This window comes from Enhydra lutris, unplaced genomic scaffold (genome assembly GCF_002288905.1).
Source record: "Enhydra lutris kenyoni isolate GAN:26980312 unplaced genomic scaffold, ASM228890v2 scaffoldscaffold24, whole genome shotgun sequence".
In the NCBI taxonomy this organism is placed as follows: domain Eukaryota; kingdom Metazoa; phylum Chordata; class Mammalia; order Carnivora; family Mustelidae; genus Enhydra; species Enhydra lutris.
This window is the reverse complement of record NW_019154108.1, coordinates 7,359,923-7,379,706: the sequence shown is the minus strand read 5'-3', so window position 1 is coordinate 7,379,706 and position 19,784 is coordinate 7,359,923. Positions and strand designations below refer to the sequence as shown.

Sequence of the window (19,784 nt, the reverse complement as noted above, 5' to 3'; positions counted from 1 at the left end):
CAAGAAGAAAAAAAGTTTTTGCTACGTGGAATGAAAACTGTTAATTTGGTTGTCTGGTTCTCACATTTCTCCTGTGTGGTAACTGGCAAACAGAAATGAAGGGAAACCAGCCAGGATGCCTTTAAAAAATTAACTTTTTGATGACCAAGTTATTAGATGTGCGTAGTAGGAAATTTCAAGCTGTACAAAAACCAAAGTCCCCTTTCACACCTCCCCCTCCTTCTGGGCTCTCCAGTTCTACTTCTTAGGTCAATGTCTGTTGCTAATACTGCCTCTGGAGACCGACAAGCTCAGCTGAATCCTCCTCCATCACTCACTAGCTGTGTGACCTTGGGCAAGTCACTAAACATCTCTGAGCCTTAGTTTTTACATTTGTAAGGGAGATTATACCAGAACCTATCTCATGCAGTTGTCACAAATATCAAATGAGGTCACATAGAGAAAGAGTTTCATCTACGTGAGGGCACATTTAACTACTTAAATTTACCTCATTCTTTCTAATGGCTGCATAGTATTGTTGTATGAATGCTTCATAATTTATTCTAATTAGTCCCCAACTGATGGAGGTAGGCTTATTTCTTTTATTTTCTTTTAGCAAAGTAATAGTGATGCAAAAATTATATGTAATTTTTGTACAGTAGTCTAAACATACCTGTTTGATAAATTCCTAGAAGTGGCATTTTTGTGTCAAAGGGTGTGAGCATTTTAAGTTTTGCTAGCTTGCCTTCTGCGATTACAATTTCATGCCTTCTTGATTCCAAGTTGCAAAACCAGCTTGCATAATTAGCTCCAGTTCTTGAGGAGAGCCGAACCTGATGTTTTTGTCTTTACTAAGTTTGGCCATCAAAGATTTTTGGCAGTTCTGCATTAGTTACTCAACGAGGTTTTTAACTCCTTTCGGGCAGAGATTACATGAAACCATGTCCGGGCACTGGGCAGGATACAACATGAGGCACTGAGCAGCGGCTCATGTATGGACTGATTCATATAAATAGAGCAGGAAGTCAAGATTCCTGGTAGGATCGCTCAGGGACAGCCAGATTTCCAGCCAAAGAACCATGTCAGGCTTCTTCAAGAGTTCTATTTACTGAGACATGAAAGTTAATGTCAACAACACACCCAGGAAGTATAATTACTTTAGGTAGACTTTAGTGAACATGTATGTGGGTGCGTGCAAAGGTGTATTTATCAAGGGGTTTGAGGGTCCTGAAAGCTGATGGGAGTGGGGGTGGGGCCAAGGGGAAACAGTCCCACAGGACGAAACTCAGAAACATCATGACCCACCTTAAGCAAACATGCAATGACAGCAAAGTGTCCCAGATTATATAACTAGAAAGTGATAGCCACGGACGGAAGGAAGCTTCATGTACGGGCTGGTTCCCCAGTGTCTTTGTAGGCATATCTGCTCCCGTGGCTCAGAACCACCAACAGGGTCTTCTTTTGAAGATGGTCAGTGAGCCGTCCTGGGGTTACAGACTGAAGGAGAACAAGGCCTGTACATAAGCAAAAAGCTAACTTTTTTGCTTCAGACTCTTCAAGTTGAGTGTGAATCCCAAAGCATGTGCCCTTGCTTCCTTTCTCTTAACTTGTGTGTTCTCTTCACAGTTGGTCACTTACATTCTGTTAGCTGAAGGTTCATATCATACAGTGATCTTCCCCAGTAAATTCCAATAGTCACTCTGAAGAAAGATCTGAGACTAGAAACTCTTACCTTTTTTTTTTTTTTTTTTTTTAGAAACTCTTACCTCTTGAGGATGTTTCAAATCACAGTTTACCCAAAATGGAATGTCTCAAGAGCAATGCTAGGACAGAAGTTGGCAAATGCTGGGAGTAGTAGAATCGGGCTCTCAATCATGGATGCTTCCAGTTATCCAAAAAGTAAGAAAAAAAACAAAAACAAAAACAGCTGGAATTTGGTTTCAATAATCCCATAGGGAAAGAAAGCATAAGGAGCTAAAGCCAGAAAATAGTTCTGATTTTTACAACTTAAAGGAAATATATTTTAAAGGGTCACTTTTTCTTCCTATCCCTTGGTCTATTTCAAGTACCCACATTTTTTATTCACCAAAGAGAGATGAACTCCATTTTTCTCTTGGTGAAGTCTTCTTGGTGATGTGATATTTCACTGAGATTTAAAGGATGGCTTGGTGGGTATGGGACGAGAGTGATTGCAGACAAAGGCAGGAAAGCATGAAGACTTTGGGGAAGGCTTGGGTGATGTTTAGACTATCCAAAGACAAGTAAGCAGCAACAAAACTAGAAGGACCATAGAGAACCTTAAACACTAGAAAAGAGAATTTGAATTTTATTTACAAGGTAAGGGGTACCTCTGAAGATATGTAAGAAGGTACTGACAAGGTTGTAAGTGGATAAGGGAGTGATTAACATGAGACAGTGTAATATTTGGGTAGTGGGGAGATGAGAGAAACTGAAGTAGGAGACCACGAGTGCCTTCTACTCTCTCTTTCTCTTTAAACTTGGAGCCCGTCAGCGGGTGTGAACTAAGATCATAGTGTGGGAACAAGAATGAGATGCCAGATATGAGAGATGTTTCAGAGACTTGGAGACTGGCCAGTGGATGGCATTAGGGAAGCAGAAGTTTTAAAGTTGACTTTGAAGCTGGTCATGGTTCAGTGGGAAACAGCTGATATCATTAACAGCTGGAGGAAGACCAGAAGTCAGGAAAAGGGGATTCTAAGAGGAAAACCAATTCAGATGTAGATAAGCAGGAATTTTGTAAAGGGTAAGTAAAAACCAAATGGTCCTTTTCAAGAAACCTTGAAGATAGGGATGTTGAGCATAACAAGAAGACAGATGCTGGCTGTTGAAAGAAGGTTCTGGATGGGGCAGTATTTGACTAGGAGAACGAGAGCAGGGATTCGATTCAGGAAGCAAGAGAAATGCTTGTCCTTGGGTGGGAGGAAAAGAAGAGAAAGTAGCAAAAAATACAGAAAAATTCAGAAAAATTTTGAGGTGGAAAAGATGGAAATTAATGAAGCAACATTGATATTCTTGGCTCAGCAGAAGATAAGGTAGCTTGTGAAGAGTGCAGAGGGGCGTCAGGGGCTCTGAGAGTGTAGAGATCCTGTTTAATTGTCATGTAGACTGGACAGGTACTCAGCAGGAGATGAATATAAATGACTGAGTGGCGAACTCTAACAGACTCTTGAATACAGAGAACAAACAGGGTTGTTGGAGGGGAGGCAGGTGGGGTATGGGCTAACTGGGTGATGGGGATGAAGGAGAGCACTTGTTGGGATGAGCACGTGGTGTTATATGTAAATATAAATATAAATATAAATAAATATGTGTAAATGAAGAGTCACTAAATTCTACACCTGAAACCAGTACAATGCTCTATGTTAGCTAACTTGAATTTAAATAAAAATAGAGAGATATAAATAAATAAATAAATAAATGAGTAGCATCATCGGAACCATGGGTCTTTGGAAAGTCTCCCCGCATCCCATGCCATAGACCACACCCATAATCTACACCGGTGTGGTCACAAAGGAAGTCCAGCACCAACACAGACAGATCAACATAAGTCCTGTCCCCGAGTGGGAGAGTGGAGGGCACCTGCCTTTCTCGTCACTGCTGATGTTTACGGAGGCCCCGTTACACACCAGGCACTGTGTTGTGTGCTCGCTTGCTAATCTCATTTCATCATCACAGCAACCCTGTGAGGAGGGTGTTCTGTTAGCCTCCTCAGTGATCTCAAATAACTCATCCAAGGTCACGGCCCGTAACAGTCAGAGTCAGACTGCAACTTAGGTCTGCCCACTTTTCGAGGCCATTCTCTTAGCCACACATCCTGGGAACGAGACAATAGCATCATCTTCACTTGGGACAGTGTCTTCAACGTGGTCTTCAACAGGATGGCGTCTAGCCAGTCTGCAGGCTAGGTCGCCAAGCCCTGTGGCTTGCTCCAACAATATTCACCTGGCTCCTGATTTCAAGACATTGCTTCTTGCTCTAGAGGACACTCCCAGCCTAGTGAAGCTGACTTCCAGAGTGAAAATTAAAAAACAAAAAAGCAACTGTTAACCCATTAGCCATCTGTTAGAAGTCATCAAAGCAAGCATGTCTCTCCTCAGCAGAAAGAAGAAAAAATCATCTTTGCTATCTAGACTTGTGCTTGAGAAAGTTGCCAGCCATGGTTCCCATTGGTTTTTGTCAAGGAGAGGAAAAGAAGTCTTTATTTCTCTCGCACCTTTCGGCGTTGGTCAGCTCTCTGGGAGCAGGAGATGGGGTACAGTGAGCCCTTGACTAGAAACAAGGGTAGCAGCTGCAGAGGTAAGAAATATCCGAGCAGAGGGTCTGCAGAACCAGGAGAAAGGATGGAATCTGCTCTAAGGGCGTAGTAGTCATGAAACCAGCTGGCGATTTAGTAAAGCTTGACATGATGAAAACTTGTTTATGAAGAAATCTGAACAAATGTTAGATGTGTAAAAACATCTGTTAATTTTGCTGTAATTAATGATCCTAATAGTGATGACAGCTTCAGCCAAAACACGCATGTGCCTACTTTGCTGTTCTTTTTGCCTCACGGACTTGTTTCCCAGGTCTTTGTGGGACTGGTGCCTCTGGTCATTCCGGTTTCCGCTTTCTTGTCATCCCCTCAGAGGTGATTTGCAGTCACCACACATGGTTGTGTTTTCTGTTCATTTTAATACTTTCCTTGCTGTCTTCCACTTTATTTGCTGCTTTGTTTGTCTCTCTCCTCCCCTAGAATGGAAACTTCCTGTGAAGTTTCTGCCTTCTGCCTCATTCTTCTCTCTCTGTGTCATTCAGTGCTCCCTCTCTGAAGCACATTAGCCCCTGTCACGTAATAGATGCTCAAGAAATAAATGCTTTCTGAATAAGTCATGAATGATCTCATTTAATCTTTATAACAATCCTGGAGGCAAAACTACATTTTACACATTTCCGTGTGGAAGATATTAAGTAATTTGCCAAGTGGAGCTGCTGGGATGCTTGAATGAGCATCAAGCTAAGACAACTCGCCCCGTTTACAAGAAACTGGAGAGCTGATATCCTGTGTCTGTTCACCCCTGGGCATGAGCAGCCTAAATGTTTGCTAGAAAGATATCTTTGTTTTCTTTCATTTCTCTAGAGGGGACTCCAGATCTCAATTCATAATGTGGTTTAATTTAAGCGCCTCAAAACCTTCAGTGTCTTTCCAGTACCATTAAAATTCCTTTGTAGTTTAATTAAAATTAAAAATAGTTTCCTTATTTATAAAAGCAATGCTTATTTACTGTAAAAAATTGATAAGAAAAGAAAAAAACACAAAAAAGAAAAAAAAATTAATCCATTCACAATCTTGCACTCGGGTAATCACTAGCATCTTGTTAATCTCCCCTAGTAATACAGGATCCCAAAGATACATTTTAAAATGGGTTAATTTGGGGGCACGGCTGGTTAAGCATCCAAGTCTTGATTTGGGCTCAGGTCATCATCTCCAGGTCGTGAGATCAAGCCCTACGTTGGGCTCTGCTCTCAGCGGGGAGTCTGCTTGAGATTCTTTCTCTCCCTCTTCCTCTGCACCTCCCCCCAAATAAATAAATCTTTAAAAAAAAAAAATGGCTTAGGGACGCCTGGGTGGCTCAGTTGGTTAAGCAGCTGCCTTCGGCTCAGGTCATGATCCCAGTGTCCTGGGCTTGAGTCCCACATCGGGCTCCTTGCTCGGCGGGGAGCCTGCTTCTCCATCTGCCTCTGCCTGCCATTCTGTCTGCCTGTGCTCGCTCTCTCTCCCTCTCTCTCTGACAAATAAATAAAATCTTTAAAAAAAAAAAAAAAAAGAAATACTTTAAAAAAAATGGCTTAGTTTCTTACATACTGTTTCATGATATTTCAAATAATATATTGTTTAGATATTTTCACATTATTGTTCATCTATATCATGTTGAAAGTCAATATGTTTCGATTATGTGAAAGGATACATCGTAACTTGTGGAATGGAGGGGAGGGGAATTAGAGGAAGGAATTCACAGGGTACAAACTTCCAGGTGCACGATTAGTTAAGCCCTGGGGACGCCACATACAGCGCAGTGACTGCAGCTCACACTGCTCTGTGGTGTGCAGGGAAGTTGAGAAGAGAGTAGATCCTAAGAGTCCTTATCACAAGAAGAAACTCTTTTTTTTTCTCCTTCCCCTTCCCTTCCTTTCCTTTCCTCCCCTCCTCTCCTCTCCTCTCCCCTCCACTCTCCTCCTTTCCTCTCCCCTCCCCTCTTCTCCTTTCCCTTTCTTTCCTTCCTTCCTTCCTTCCTTCCTTCCTTCTTTCCTTCCTTTTCTTTCCCCTTTCTCTTTTCTCTCCTGCTTCCTCCCTCCCTCCCTTCCTTCCTCTCTTTCTTTGATGATGGATGCTACATTTAGCTGCCAGGTAGCTATGTGACCTTCTGCAGGTTACTTAGGTCTCATTTGCCTTTACATATGCAAAACTGTGATAATTATAGGGTTGTTAATAGCAGCAAGTGAGTTTGAGTATGTAAAATATGGGCCACAGTATATGGCACTTGGTGAACATTTGATAAATGGTAATTATTTTGTAAAGATTTTACTGATTTATTTTAGAGAGAGAAAGAGAACATGCATCTGTGTGCGTGAGTGGGGGAGAGGGTAGAGGGGATAACCCCAAGAAGACTTGGGACCCAGCTAAGCAGAGGGATCCAGGACCCTGAGATCATAAGCTGAAGCGAAACTAAGAGTCAGTTGTTTAATGGACTGAGCCACCCAGGTGCCCCCAATAAATGTTAATTATAATTCATAGAAAGTTTGGATGTCCATGAGATCATATTTATTTTTCCTTTAGCCACAGGTGTTATGCTTAGGAATTACTCTTAGGCTATATGAATATTCGCCTATATGAATATTTTCTTCTGGAAAATTCCAGAACTTCTATGTTTTTATATTTTACATTTAAGATCTTTAATATACATGGGATGTATTTTGTGGTTTGTTATGAAGTGATCATCTGATTATGTATTTTTTCCTTATATGTTTCCCAACAGTTAATGAACAAACTATCATTGCCCACAGACTTGGAGTGCTACTTTTATTATGTAAAAACTCCCATACACATGTGAACTCATTCTTGCCTTTTCTCTTTCCTCAGGGATGTGTCTTAACTAGTTCTGCATTGACTACTGCTCTGTTTCATTATTTGCGGCTTTAGGATATCTGTTAGTATCTGACAGGGAAAGAAAAATGCCAGCTTATAATGCTATTTTCCAAAGTTTCTAAGATATTCTTGTATGTCAGTATTTTTTTTTAAAGATTTTATTTATTTATTTGACAGAGATCACAAGTAGGCAGAAAGGGAGGCAAAGAGAGAGAGGAGGAAGCAGGCTCCCCGCTGAGCTGAGCAGAGAGCCTGATTCGGGGCTCGATCCCAGAACTCTGAGATCATGACCTGAGCCGGAGGTAGAGGCTTAACCCACTGAGCCACCCAGGCCCCCTGTCTGTCAGTATTTTTACATTAACACTAAACTTGGCAATCTGATACTTCAATAATCATGAATAGCATTAAAAAATAACAGCAAGGGGCGCCTGGGTGGCTCAGTGGGTTAAGCATCTGCCTTCGGCTCAGGTCATAATCTCAGGGTCCTGGGATCAAGCCCTGCATCAGGCTCTCTGCTCAGCGGGGAGCCTGCTTCCTCCTCTCTCTCTCTCTGCTTGCCTCTCTGCCTACTTGTGATCTCTCTCTGTCAAATAAATAAATAAAATCTTTAAAAGTAAATAAATAAAAATTAATTAAAAATAACAGCTTTAAAAATAGTTTCATTTGATGGAGAATACCTTTTACAGTACCATAGCCCTATGTGGAAACAGCATGTCCCTCCATTCATGTTCTTAAATAAAAGTACATCAGAAAAACTTCAGAGTTATCTTAATATTAATAGTGAATATTGTTTGTTAAGGTTATTTCTAGGTATTTCACATTTTTTTTTTTTTGCTCTTGTGAATGCTAGCTCTTTGACCAGTGTGGTTACTGCTCTTACACAGAAATTTATTTTTTTAGAAATGGCTATTGTCACGAGCCACGTTACTAACTTATCTGCTCTTGAAATTTCAAGCTGATTTTGTGTGTCAATTGTACTTCAAATTTAAAAATTTAAGGCGATCTTTTTGAATTTTTCATGGAGACAATCACAGTATTTGCAAATACAATGATTCCGTCTTCTCATATCTCATATTCGTAACTCTTTTTTTATTTTCTTATTTGAGCACATTGGTTAGAACATGTTAAACTCTGTTTAATGACAGTCACTATGACAGAAGCCTCACGCTTTCTGTCTTGGCCCAAAATGTCCTGTCTGCAACGGGAGGGCCATACTGGCTCCTTCCCAGCGCCTCCTCCCTGAACGCCTGTCTTTCGATGTATTCTTCCCTACGCCCTCGTCAGCAGAAACCCGGCAGGAACAGTGGCTCATCATTTCCGTCTCCTTCCTGACAATATTCTTCTCAGTGATAGCAGCTATTTCAGTCAAAAACTCTATGTGTTCTAGTTTTTCCAGTAGCTGATTTTAGGGGGAAATGCGACTGGTTTCATTTATGTTGTTTTCCGTTACCTTTGCTGAGGAGAGGCTGATGATGTGTTGATCTTTCTCATTTGTTACGATCTCCGTGATGCTGAACATGTGCCCCACGAGCTTCCCCACCGGCTTGGTGCTGATGTTGGGGTGCCACAAACGGAGCACCTTGTCATCTCCTGGAAAGGGCGACATGGTGGGGGTTATTAGTTTTCTCCACGACACAGCTGCTCAGAGTTTAAAGAGTCCCTCTCACTCAATCATAACCTTATTGTCCTTCTAATATCAAATCACAGTCTGCTTCTTCCAGGACGCCCTCTAGGACTGACTTGTTTTGGAACCCCTTCCTCCTGTCAAGGCTGTTTGGAAATAATTGTATTTACACACACAAATGTGAATCCTTATAAATATTTTATGAGTCCTTTTCTTGATTCAGTACTTTCCCACTCATTCATGGATTAATGTATTATTTATGCTTTATTTACTTCCCAAAGTATTTTAGACAGCTGTTCTTTTGTTTTCACATTCAGAGGAAGAGGAAAATTACACATAATCTCTACCATTATAACAAATCAAATGTCTCCATCTTCCCTTCTAGCACATATCCATAAGCATATATAATTTGCCTGTAGTTACATCCATAGCATACATACTATTTTTTTAATTGTTAAAATCATATTGGATACACAGTAAAAGATTTACACAATATGGTAGGGTATAATTTTTGTCAAAAATGTCTTCTTTTTGGGGCAGCTGGGTGGCTCAGTGAGTTAAGCCTCTGCCTTCAGCTCAAGTCATGATCTCAGAGTCCTGGGATCGAGCTCCACATCAGGCTCTCTGCTCAGCAGGGATCCTGCTTCCCCCAGACCCCCTGCCTGCCTCTCTGTCTACTTGTGATCTTTGTCTGTCAAATAAACAAAAAAAATCTTAAAAAGAAAAAAATCTCATATTGTTAGGTTGCTTTCTAAAATGATCGTACTAAATGCCAAGGCCATCAACTATATATGATTATACCAGTTTCATCAGATTCTGGCCAGCACACGGATATTATCATGTTTTAAAAAATTTGCTATTTTAATGTCTAAAATGAAACTTTGTTTTTATTTAATTTATATGACAGCTGATGCTGCTGAGTATTTTCTTTCATGTATATCTGCTAATTGTATCTCCTCCTGTGAATTTTTTGATCATATCTTATACCCATGGTCCATTAGAATTCTGGTGGTAGTAAAAATTAAAATTTAATAAAATTTTATTATCATATGCACACACACACACACACACATCCAGCTTTATGGTAAAGACAGGCTAGCTGTTCACCACACCTTTAGCTGTCTCTTGTTGGGCGCATAGTTAGATTACATTTCCCAGGCTCCCTTACAGTTAGATGTGGTCAGATTATTGACTATCAGCCAGTAAACTAAGAGAATTGATTTAGTTTTTACATGACTCACAAGAAATACATTTCCATTTTGTCTGAGTCGTTATACATCTTGGGTTTATTTGTTACAGCATCTAGTATTACCTGAACTAATGCATAGTCATAGTCTAATTGTTTTTCTTTTAATTAATTATTTATTTATTTTTAAAAGATTTTATTTATTTATTTGACAGAGATCACAAGTAGGCAGAGAGGCAGGCAGAGAGAGAGGGGGAAGCAGGCTACCCACTGAGCAGAGAGCCCGATGTGGGACTCCATCCCAGGACCTTGAGATCATGACCTGAGCTGAAGGCAGAGGCTTAACCCACTAAGCCACCCAGGCGCCCCAACTTTTTTTTAATTAAATGATTTGCTTTAATTTAATGATTTAAATATGATTTGTCCAGAATCACATATCAGAAAATGGTATCAGAGTAGGAATATTTGGTGCATTCTTGAGCATCTTATTTATTTCCGGACCTTCAGGGCACTAGGAAAAAAAGATTAAATAATAACGTTACAGCCTAAGTTATAATTTATATGTAACCTAAGTTATAAACTCACAATTTATATATTAACAAAATCTAAAATTCAAAGTGGTCGCGTTAGTTAATCAGGTAGCATATATTTTGTAGCCCACAGGATGAATTTGCTGATATATATTGGACTTTTTATGGAAATATACTTGCACACACTGAAAGAACCAGTCAGCTACGTGGGAGAATTAGGTGACTTGCCAGTTGGATATTCATAACCCAGGGAAATGTGATAGACACAGATATTTTCATAATTCCATGATTATGTTGTCTGGCTCCATGAAAAAAGGGAAAAGAGTATTTTCTTAACCTTTTTCTTTCTCCCCTTTGCGTATTCTAAACCATTCTTCAAATCGTAGCCTGACTGTATTTCCAAGACTATTTCAGAATGTCTTCATAGTCTTTAAAACCAAGAGCCCCTCCCTATGTGCCCCTTGCCCCTGGCATCTTTTATAATTAATGACCCAATTTTCTGGACCACCCACTTAAAAGCAGAACTTATTTCTTATTATACCATCTTGAGTGTGTAACCCACAGTAGGAGTTCACATATTTATTGAGCTCCCATAACTTCAATCTTGGGATGCTGAATCCTGGCCCAGAGGTTTAACTATCTAGTGGCACAAGAGAGGGAAAACATGTATCCAAACAAAAATAAGCCTCTGTTGAATGTTCTCCTGATTCCTGTTTCATTCCAGAGGTCCCAGGGCACCTGAGTCTTACTAGAAATAGGCTGAAAAATCTCAGGGCCACAGCTCACTCTTACTTTCCATTTCTCCGGCAACTGGTATGGATAGAATTACTTCCCCAAAATTCAAATGATGAAACCTTGACCCCTAATGTGATGGTATTTGGAAATGGGGCCTTTGAGAGATAATTAAATTTAAATGAAGTTACGAGAGTTGGGCCCTAATGATGGGATTAGTGTCCTTGTAAGAAGAGACCAGAGAGCTCGCTTACTCTCTGTCTGAGAGCGAGAAAACAGGATCTGCAGGCCATCTAGAGGGCTCTCATAGACATTGACCACAATCTGGCACTTTGACCTTGGACTTCCAACCTCTAAAACTGTGAGAAATAAATTCCTGCTGTTTAAACCACCCAGCCTATGGTATTTTGTTATGGCAAACTAAGCTGACCAAGACAGCACCCAAGATATTTTAAGGACTATTTTCAATGGGTAAGTGGGATATTTTCTTTCTTTGTTTCTTTGTTTCATTTCCTTGTTTCTTTGTTTCTTTCTTTAAGTAGGATATTTTTTCAAACTTAAAACTTCCATGTTATCCTTATTAACAAGAAGAAAAATATCTTGAGAAATTACTGTACACTTGACATTTTGCTAGATGTTGAAGATACAAAAAAATTCTAGATACTGACCCTACTGAAAGTCTTTTTTTTTTCTTCAGAAGACCAAAACATTCCCTTTCAGACTTAGTTCCAACCCTTCCTTCCTTCCTAATGCTGTCCCTGATCACCGTCCCCAGCCTCAGATGGCATTAAGGCTGCTTCTTCCCATTCTGAGGGTGTTTGCTTCAGATTTTGTTTATAGCATGAACTCTATCCAGCCATTGAGGTTTGTATAAAGATCTGTTTACCCATTATCTGGTGAGGCCAAATTTCTCATCTATAGCGTTTGACAAATAGCAAGTACATAATATGTGTTTGCTAAGTAAGTGAGTTGGCTAATCGAGTGACTCATGAAGTGCTTAAAAAATACTGATTTTGGGAAAATCTACCTTGATTTGAAACAGGGCTCTATAGCTCACGAGCCTTATGGCTCAAAGAAGTGATCTCACCTCCTGTGTCTGGGTTTCCTTATCTGTATATATAATGGGGATGACCAGAATTTATGTCATAACCTCATTGTGAGACTAAATGGGGTCATCCGTGGATAATCTGAGCGGTTCCTGGAATATGAGCTAATTCTACTCTGTTTTTCTTCTAAGTCCCTGCCATTTGCAACACGTTTTATAAAATGCTTGGGGGAGAGAGAAAGGAACTGATACACAGATGTATGAAACATGGGCCCTGCTCTGGAGAGTTTGAAATCTAGTGGTAGCACTAGGGCAAGCATAAAAGTTATATAGGGAAAGGAAGTAGTCACAGAAAATAACAATATGAAGGTAGGTCTTAATACTCTAAACAATACATTATGGTTCATTAGGGGTTAATTCCTTGTTCCTTTGTTATTTTCCATTTATTTTCAGTTTCTCTCTTTCTTTTTGTTAATCAGGATTCTGATAAAGCCACATATAAAGATAGAATTTTCTTTCCTTTAGCAAGTTCTTATCTCAGCTGGTGAGTCAGTGGATCCAAATGTCTCACTCTTGAGGACATGAGCTGGCTCAGTGCACAGAGAAAAGGAAGGGAGGGAGGGACTGTGGGAACCAGGTTACAGTGGTCCCAGTGGTCCAGGGGGGAGGAGCAGGAGCTGGAAGCAAAGAGAACAGACTGGAGCTCCCAGCTGCCTAGTCACATGTCAGGTGATGAGTTGAGGCAAATCATTCTCTCTTCTGGGGCCTCAATTTTCTTATCTGTATAGTTTTGATCTCCCAAGATTCCTTCCCACTCTGAAGTTTTATGATTGTGTGCTATGGAAGGAGAGGTTACAACAGTGAGAATACGGAGCAATCTGGAATTGTAAAGGTCATGAGATAATTCCCTTAAAGCAATATCTTGCTTGCGTTGACTTTTTGCTGGCAATGGCTGAGAGGTCTCGTCCTTGCTGCAGTATGTTCAGAACCTGAGCCTCGGGCCCCCAAGCGGTTGGCCAGGCTGCCCCTGAATTGGACTTTATCACTCCTGGAAGATGAGGTCAGGCTACCCTTAGAAGGAAATCTGTGACTTGGGTGCCACAGGAAGAAGGATACAACGGAAGACTGCCATGTGGGAAACGCAGCAAACAAAGAGCTTTGTCCAGTGTGCATTATGAAGGAAGCCCCGTCTTACGGAGGTCTCCTCCAGTCGGCTACCAGAGGTCCTCCAGCTCTGCTTACTTTCTGATGATAGCAGTGGAATCCTCATGTTATCTGTGCGGTGGTTTTTTAGAGCCAGAATGACCAGAAATGGAGGTCATACTAAGCTCTGAATGCCGACAGTGTTTAATCCACATTGTTGTTATTATGATTATGAATCTGTTCCATGTGTCCCATGAATTCAGTTCCATGAATCTGCTTGTGCACCACGTGGTATCACAGCTGTGTATTAACATGCCCTATTCGTACCACTAAATTTTGAATTCTTGAAGGTTAAAATGCAACCTGATCTCTGTGATTCATGACGCCTAGTCTGTAGCAGTTGTGCAAGACACGCTGGTTGAATGAAACATTAACAGATGCACACAGAGCCCCCAGATTATCTTGGATGGCAGAGAATCATTTTTCTACATCGAACCGCCCAAAGTAGGAGTTTAACTCTTAAAATGGCCGATAGAGACAATCACGAGCTAAAAAGAAATGCTCAGGAAGTTTGCGATTTTATTTGGTTTTGTTTTTGTTTGAGTTAAGTACTTTGTCCTGGTTTGGCTTTGTTTTCTCCAGTTCATCAAACGTCCCTGCAAATTTCACACATTCAGCTACGCCTCACGAAGCTGCTTTCATAGTATGTGTTGAGTCATCAGCTGGGCTACACGGTACATTTAGCAACGTGCTCGGCTGAGTCACTCATCAACAAAAGTATTCTCCTGAGGAAAACGTGTCTCTAGTCACTAAGGAATTGCATCTTCTACTAACAGAGGCTCTGTAACTGTGACCATTTAATAATTTTTGCACGGTGAGAAGTATCAGTTGCTTGTCAGTCATGCTGCTAAATGTTTCGTTTTGGTAAGGGAGCTAGAAAAATAAGATTCCAAGGCTGTAGCTGGCCATCTCACAATATAATGAGTGTTGAGGTTCACGAAGGTCAAACATCTTAATCCGTAAACACGAAAATGATTTGAATCCCAGAACTGGACCGAACACATTTTTTCCCCCTCAGAAATGATTAAAATGCTTAAGATGACAAACTATATGAAAGCTGGTCAATTCTTAACATTTTGAAGTATTTTGTGTGAGAACAAAGGGCTGGTCAAAGGAGTTGGTTAAGATTAATGGGACAGCTTGTCTTTTCAGAACAATCAGATTTTAGAAATGGGATCTCACTTCAACTGCGCCATTTTACTTTCTTGGAGGGTTTCCTGTGAAGGGTTTGAGTTGAAGGAGGACAGAAGGCCACAATTGTCACAGAACTGAAGACCTGCCCTGTTCAGGGCAGTATCCCTCGCACTTTCATTCTGGGGCGATTTCGCTGCTTCCTCTCTGAGGACCACTGTGTTCTTTCCCTCTCATCCCTGGAGCACCCCACCTCTTCCTCTTGACTGGTTGGGGCCATTTCCCTCACAAGGAAGAAGCCAAGACAGTCAACTCAGCAAAGGGCAGCAGGGATCCAGAAAGTGTAATATAAGCACGCCACTTCTTTTTTTTGAAAACATGTAATTTTAGTATTCATTCCCTTATGAGTTCTAGACTTTGGCATGGAGATCTTCAAAGGATAACCTCAATTAGCACAGTTCAAAGACTTGGACCCCTGTTCGTTCTTAGAATCATCACTACCAGGCGCCATGAAACTTGCTCCCAGTCCAAGACATAACCCCCACATTCTACTCTGCAGACTTCTTACCCATATGCTTTGCTTTCTTTCTTTAATGTCCTTAGTTGAAATTTAGAAGTCTGTGGCCCATTAATGCCTCATTTTCTGAGTGCACAGAGCTCTGACTATACACTGAGTACCAGTAAGTTACAATATACCTGATTGGCAGAGAGGGTTCCAAATTTTCCAAAGGACATTTTAATTCATCTCCCTATGAACAGGAATTTCTTTAAACAACATAATCAGAATTCTTTAAGCTCAACGGGATCTTGGAATTCTTGTAGTCTAACTTCCTCATTTTACCAGATATGGAACGTGAGCAATGGGAGATTATGTGAGAGCTAAAAATCATAAGGCTAGTTAGTGTCCGGGCTATGAATAAAACCACCTCTTCTAACTTTCAATGCATTGTTTTTGCTTGTTTTGCTTTCCAGTAGATTGCTATGTAATTTGTTAAAAATAATATTCGAACTGTAAGCTAGTTTTACGTAAGTGTTGTCGAAGGGCCAAAGTGGAGCACAAATTACAATATGAATACTGTGCATTTGCTAAAAAAATTTTTAGCTCTATGTCCTCAGGGAAGATTGCCAGGTATGAAGTGAGAATGTAGCTATCTTCACACAGTTGGCCCTTGAACAACATGGGTTTGAACTGCGTGGACCCACTTATACACAGATCTTTTTTTTTTTAAATAAATACACTACAGAACTATAAATTCATATTTTTCTCTTATGATTTTCTTAACATTTTCTTCTCTCTAGTTTACTTTATTGTAAGAACACAACATATAATATACAGAACATACAAAATACGTGTGAATGCAAAGTTTACATTATCTGTAAGTTTTCCAGTCAACGGTAGGCTACTAGTAGTTAGTTGTGGGAGTTCAACATTACATGTGGACTTTCTACTGTCAGTGGTGGTGGTGGTGGGGTGACTGGTGCCCCGGACCACTGTGTTGTTCAAGGGTCAACGGTACTTACCAATATCGGCATTTCAGGGCTGAGGCAGGCTAGTCTTCGTAGAAAACCAAACGTCATAGCTGTGTGTGTTTTGGGGGAAGGAATTTGAAGAAATCTCACGTGGAAGGAGCCGGGAGCACTTACTCATCAAACATTTTTGCTCTTTTAATAAATATTATTGCTCAAAGCATTTTCCAAATGGTACATGTGTTGATCTTTTGGATGGCAGAGCTTTCTTAAAAATTGTGTTTGCTCTTTCCCTTCCTAATGTTCAGATCTCCAGTATAGGCCATTTCTTGATGTTTACTTGAGTTTCTGCGTTGCTCATTTATATCTTTCAAGTCCACATGCTCCTTGTTGAAGGTGACTCTGATCTTGAGGTGCCCCTGGGAGTTCATCTCACTCACCCTGGCAGACTGGGGGCCCTCACAACCCTTAGATCCAACTGGGTCTTTTTTCATCACCAGAAGGAGCATACTCCCAGGTGTCTAATCCCACCTGACATTCAAGCTCAAACTTGAGATGTGTTTGCTCTCTTTCCCGTGTGAGCACCCTCTTCCTGATCTCTGGTAACAATACAGTTGCTACTCTTCCGTTTTCCCCACCTTACAAACTCAGAGCTAATTGATCCCTCTTATTAATCCCAATGTCATTCCGGCTTCAGGTTTTATGACTGATTTCTTTCCCATGGGATTGGCTCTGTCCTTTCTTCTTCCATTTCACTTGCAGTAATCAGACCCTCACCACTTCACTCATGACTCCCAGAACAGCTTCCTGACTGGAACCTCCCATTTCATTTTATTCCAACAAAACCTCCACACTTTTGTCAACATGACTTTGTCTATGTGTTGTAGACAGATTGAATAAATATTTGTTGAAAATCTACTATGTGCCAGGCATACATTATCTCAATTAATCTTAAGCACCACCATATGAAGTATGTGTGTTTTTGTTATTGTTAGTATTATTATTAGCAAATTTATATTGTGCACTTACTGTGTGCTAAGTACTTTATTTAAATTTGCTTAATTTTTATAATAATCTTATGAGTGGGTACTATCATCCAGTCCCACTTTAGAGTAGACTGAAACTTAAAGTGATTAAATGACCTGCCCGAGGCCATACAACTTGCTAGAAAGACAACCAGGATTTGCACCCAGACGGTCTGACTCCAGAGCCCAGGCTCGAAGCCATCCTACTGTATTAGCACCCTAGGGTTAGAGGTGACAAGTCTGAGGCTTGAGGAACGTTTCTATCCTCCACCTTCCCCTCTGAACCACACATACCATACTCTCCACAGACGACCGTGTGTCCTATGTTCCATCCTCCTTAACCCTTAAACATTAGAACGCTTCCGGGCTCTCTCCTTGGCCTCTTTTCTGCTAACTCTAAAACACTGGCCCTTGACCCTTTTGGACATGAACCCCATTGAGGACTTGATAACATTTTGGACTATCTCTGCAGAAAAATGCACATAGACACACAAGTTTCAATAGGCCACAGGGGACCCCAGAATTCCTCTAAAGCCTGCACAGGGGCCCCAGGCTGGGATCTCATGCTCTCATACACTGAAATAACTTCTAGAGAGATTAAGGATCCAAACATAAAATTAAAATTAAAATTTAATTTAATTAAAAATTAAAGATCCAAACATAAAATATAAAGCAATAAAAAAGTTAGAGTAAGATACGGAAGAATTTTTAACCCATATCCCGGTGCCGGGGAGGAACCTTCTAAGTGTGCCATCAAATCCAGAAGGCACAAAGAAAAAGAATGACAGATTTAACTTTATGCAAATTTTTTAACTCTCTGAAAGGCTCCCTAGGAGCAAAACTCTGTCATTTCATGAGAAGCACTCTGTCGTTAATCAAGGAGAACACAGTTGGCAAAGTAGAGAATCTCTGTACAACACGAACTGTTCCCTTACCTCCAGTGACAATCACGTTTGCTTTTGTGCAGTAACAGAAAGTGTTGGCTCCTCTTGGCATGGAGAACTCTCTGACAGGCCTGGGAAACACAAATTAGATGTAAAGCCTCTACAATTCCCTATATCCAACTAGTTCTAACATACACATGTGTTCAATAGGCTCATTTCTAAGCTGGTTGTAAATCTATGTAGCCACAGAAACTATTATAAGTAATGATGAAATCCGCACTGACCAACAGAGTCTACTTGTTCCATAATGTGGTGATATTAGCACAGTACTCTGTACTGTTTCTGCTTAACAGGAAACCCAGTCCTCCCCTCTGGGGTGGTGACCAGAGACCGATCCTTCTTAATCCAGAAAGGATAATGGATGGCTAACTGGGTCCGTTTGGTGTACACAAGGCCAGGAACACCTTTGGACATGTCCTCTTCTCCCACCAACCACATCCCACTGCTGTTCAGTCCTGTTGACTTAACCTTTAAAATACACCTGAAATCTGACCACTTCTTCCCATTCTCATTACAGTGTCTAGGTTCAAGCCTTCGACCCCCCCCCACCAGATCTTCTGCAACAAAGTGCTAACTTCTCAGCTTCCACTGTTGTCCATCTTTCTGTCTACATTCCCACCTCAAATCCTGCTGTCATTCTTCAGCCACGATGGTCTTCCTAAAACCTGAGTTAGAGCACAGCACTTCTCTCCAGGGGCTTCCCGAGGCTCCAAGAGGAGCTGAGCTCCTTCATCTGCCTGGCCTGCATGGTCCTGCCTGGCCTGCATGGTCCTGGGAGGCCCCATGCCTTCCTCTCTCCCCTCATGCTGTGCTCCAGCTGTCCTGCTCTACACAGCCCCCCTTCTGGCTGCACTGAGCTCTCTCCCTCCTCAGGAGATTCTGCACAAGCAGAAGATGTGCTGGCCCCAGATGCCAGCCCCTCTAGCAACCGTCCTCCTGTGAGTGTCAGCTCACATGCGCCCTTTCACAGGGGCCTCGACTCCACAGTCCTGCCCTCACTAATGGAGTAGTGTCTTCTATCCCCTGGCACCATGTTATTTTCCCTACAACTAGAGCATCTATTATATAATTTTGGTATATAGGTTTTGAGTGTTAACTTGCTATCTGTGAGTATCACTATGCTGGGCTTAAAAGAGCTGAGCTTGAGTGAAAATGTGTAGGTTTAAATCCTGGCTTCATCCAGTGCCTTGGCGTCCTAATTTATTAAATGGGATAATAATAATACTACTGCCTCAGGTACTAGCAATAGTTGAGAGCTGTTCCTGCATCTGACCAGATGGGGAAAAGAAGGAGACATGAAAGGGGGCACCCAGAAGGAGCCCCAGACCAGGAGGTAAGCAGACCCTGAAGCCAGGGCAGGGAGAGGGAGTGGGAGATTATGGCGGGAAGGAGAGGGAGGGAAGGAAAGCAACTGGCCTTCTTCTCCTCTTGCCTCAGAGGCTTGTGTGTTCTTTCCTTTCCTTTTAAACACACACGGTCGTGTATATCATTCTGTTCTTTGTATTTTCACTTAATATTATATCTTGAAGATCTTTCCAAATCAGTACATAAAATACTTCCTCATTCTTTTCTTTCTTTTTCAAAGCTCATGAGAAGAAGCCTCAATGTAGTAACATAAGCCTAAAGTCAGAATTCAGAACTGTGAAAATGTTTAAATGTCCTAGAGAAGAAGTAGACAGTTCTGACTGGGGACTCATTTCGAGCTTTGCCAATGACACCCACACTAACTGTCACGGGTAGATGGACTGAGCTGAGCTCCACTGGGCTACAAACC

The 19,784-nt window shown here is 41.2% G+C and overlaps 1 protein-coding gene across 1 annotated transcript in view; it reads right to left on the bottom strand.

Moving 5' to 3' along the window:
* Nucleotides 1-19,784, bottom strand: part of LOC111150881 (WD repeat domain 64) — a 136,385-nt gene that overhangs the window by 62,019 nt on the left and 54,582 nt on the right. Inside the window, exons 8-9 of the mRNA XM_022508551.1 lie at nt 18,002-18,081; nt 8,574-8,713 (exon numbers count right to left, since the gene is read on the bottom strand). Of these exons, the coding sequence (XP_022364259.1) occupies nt 8,574-8,713; nt 18,002-18,081 (220 nt within the window). The remainder of the gene's footprint in view (nt 1-8,573; nt 8,714-18,001; nt 18,082-19,784) is intronic.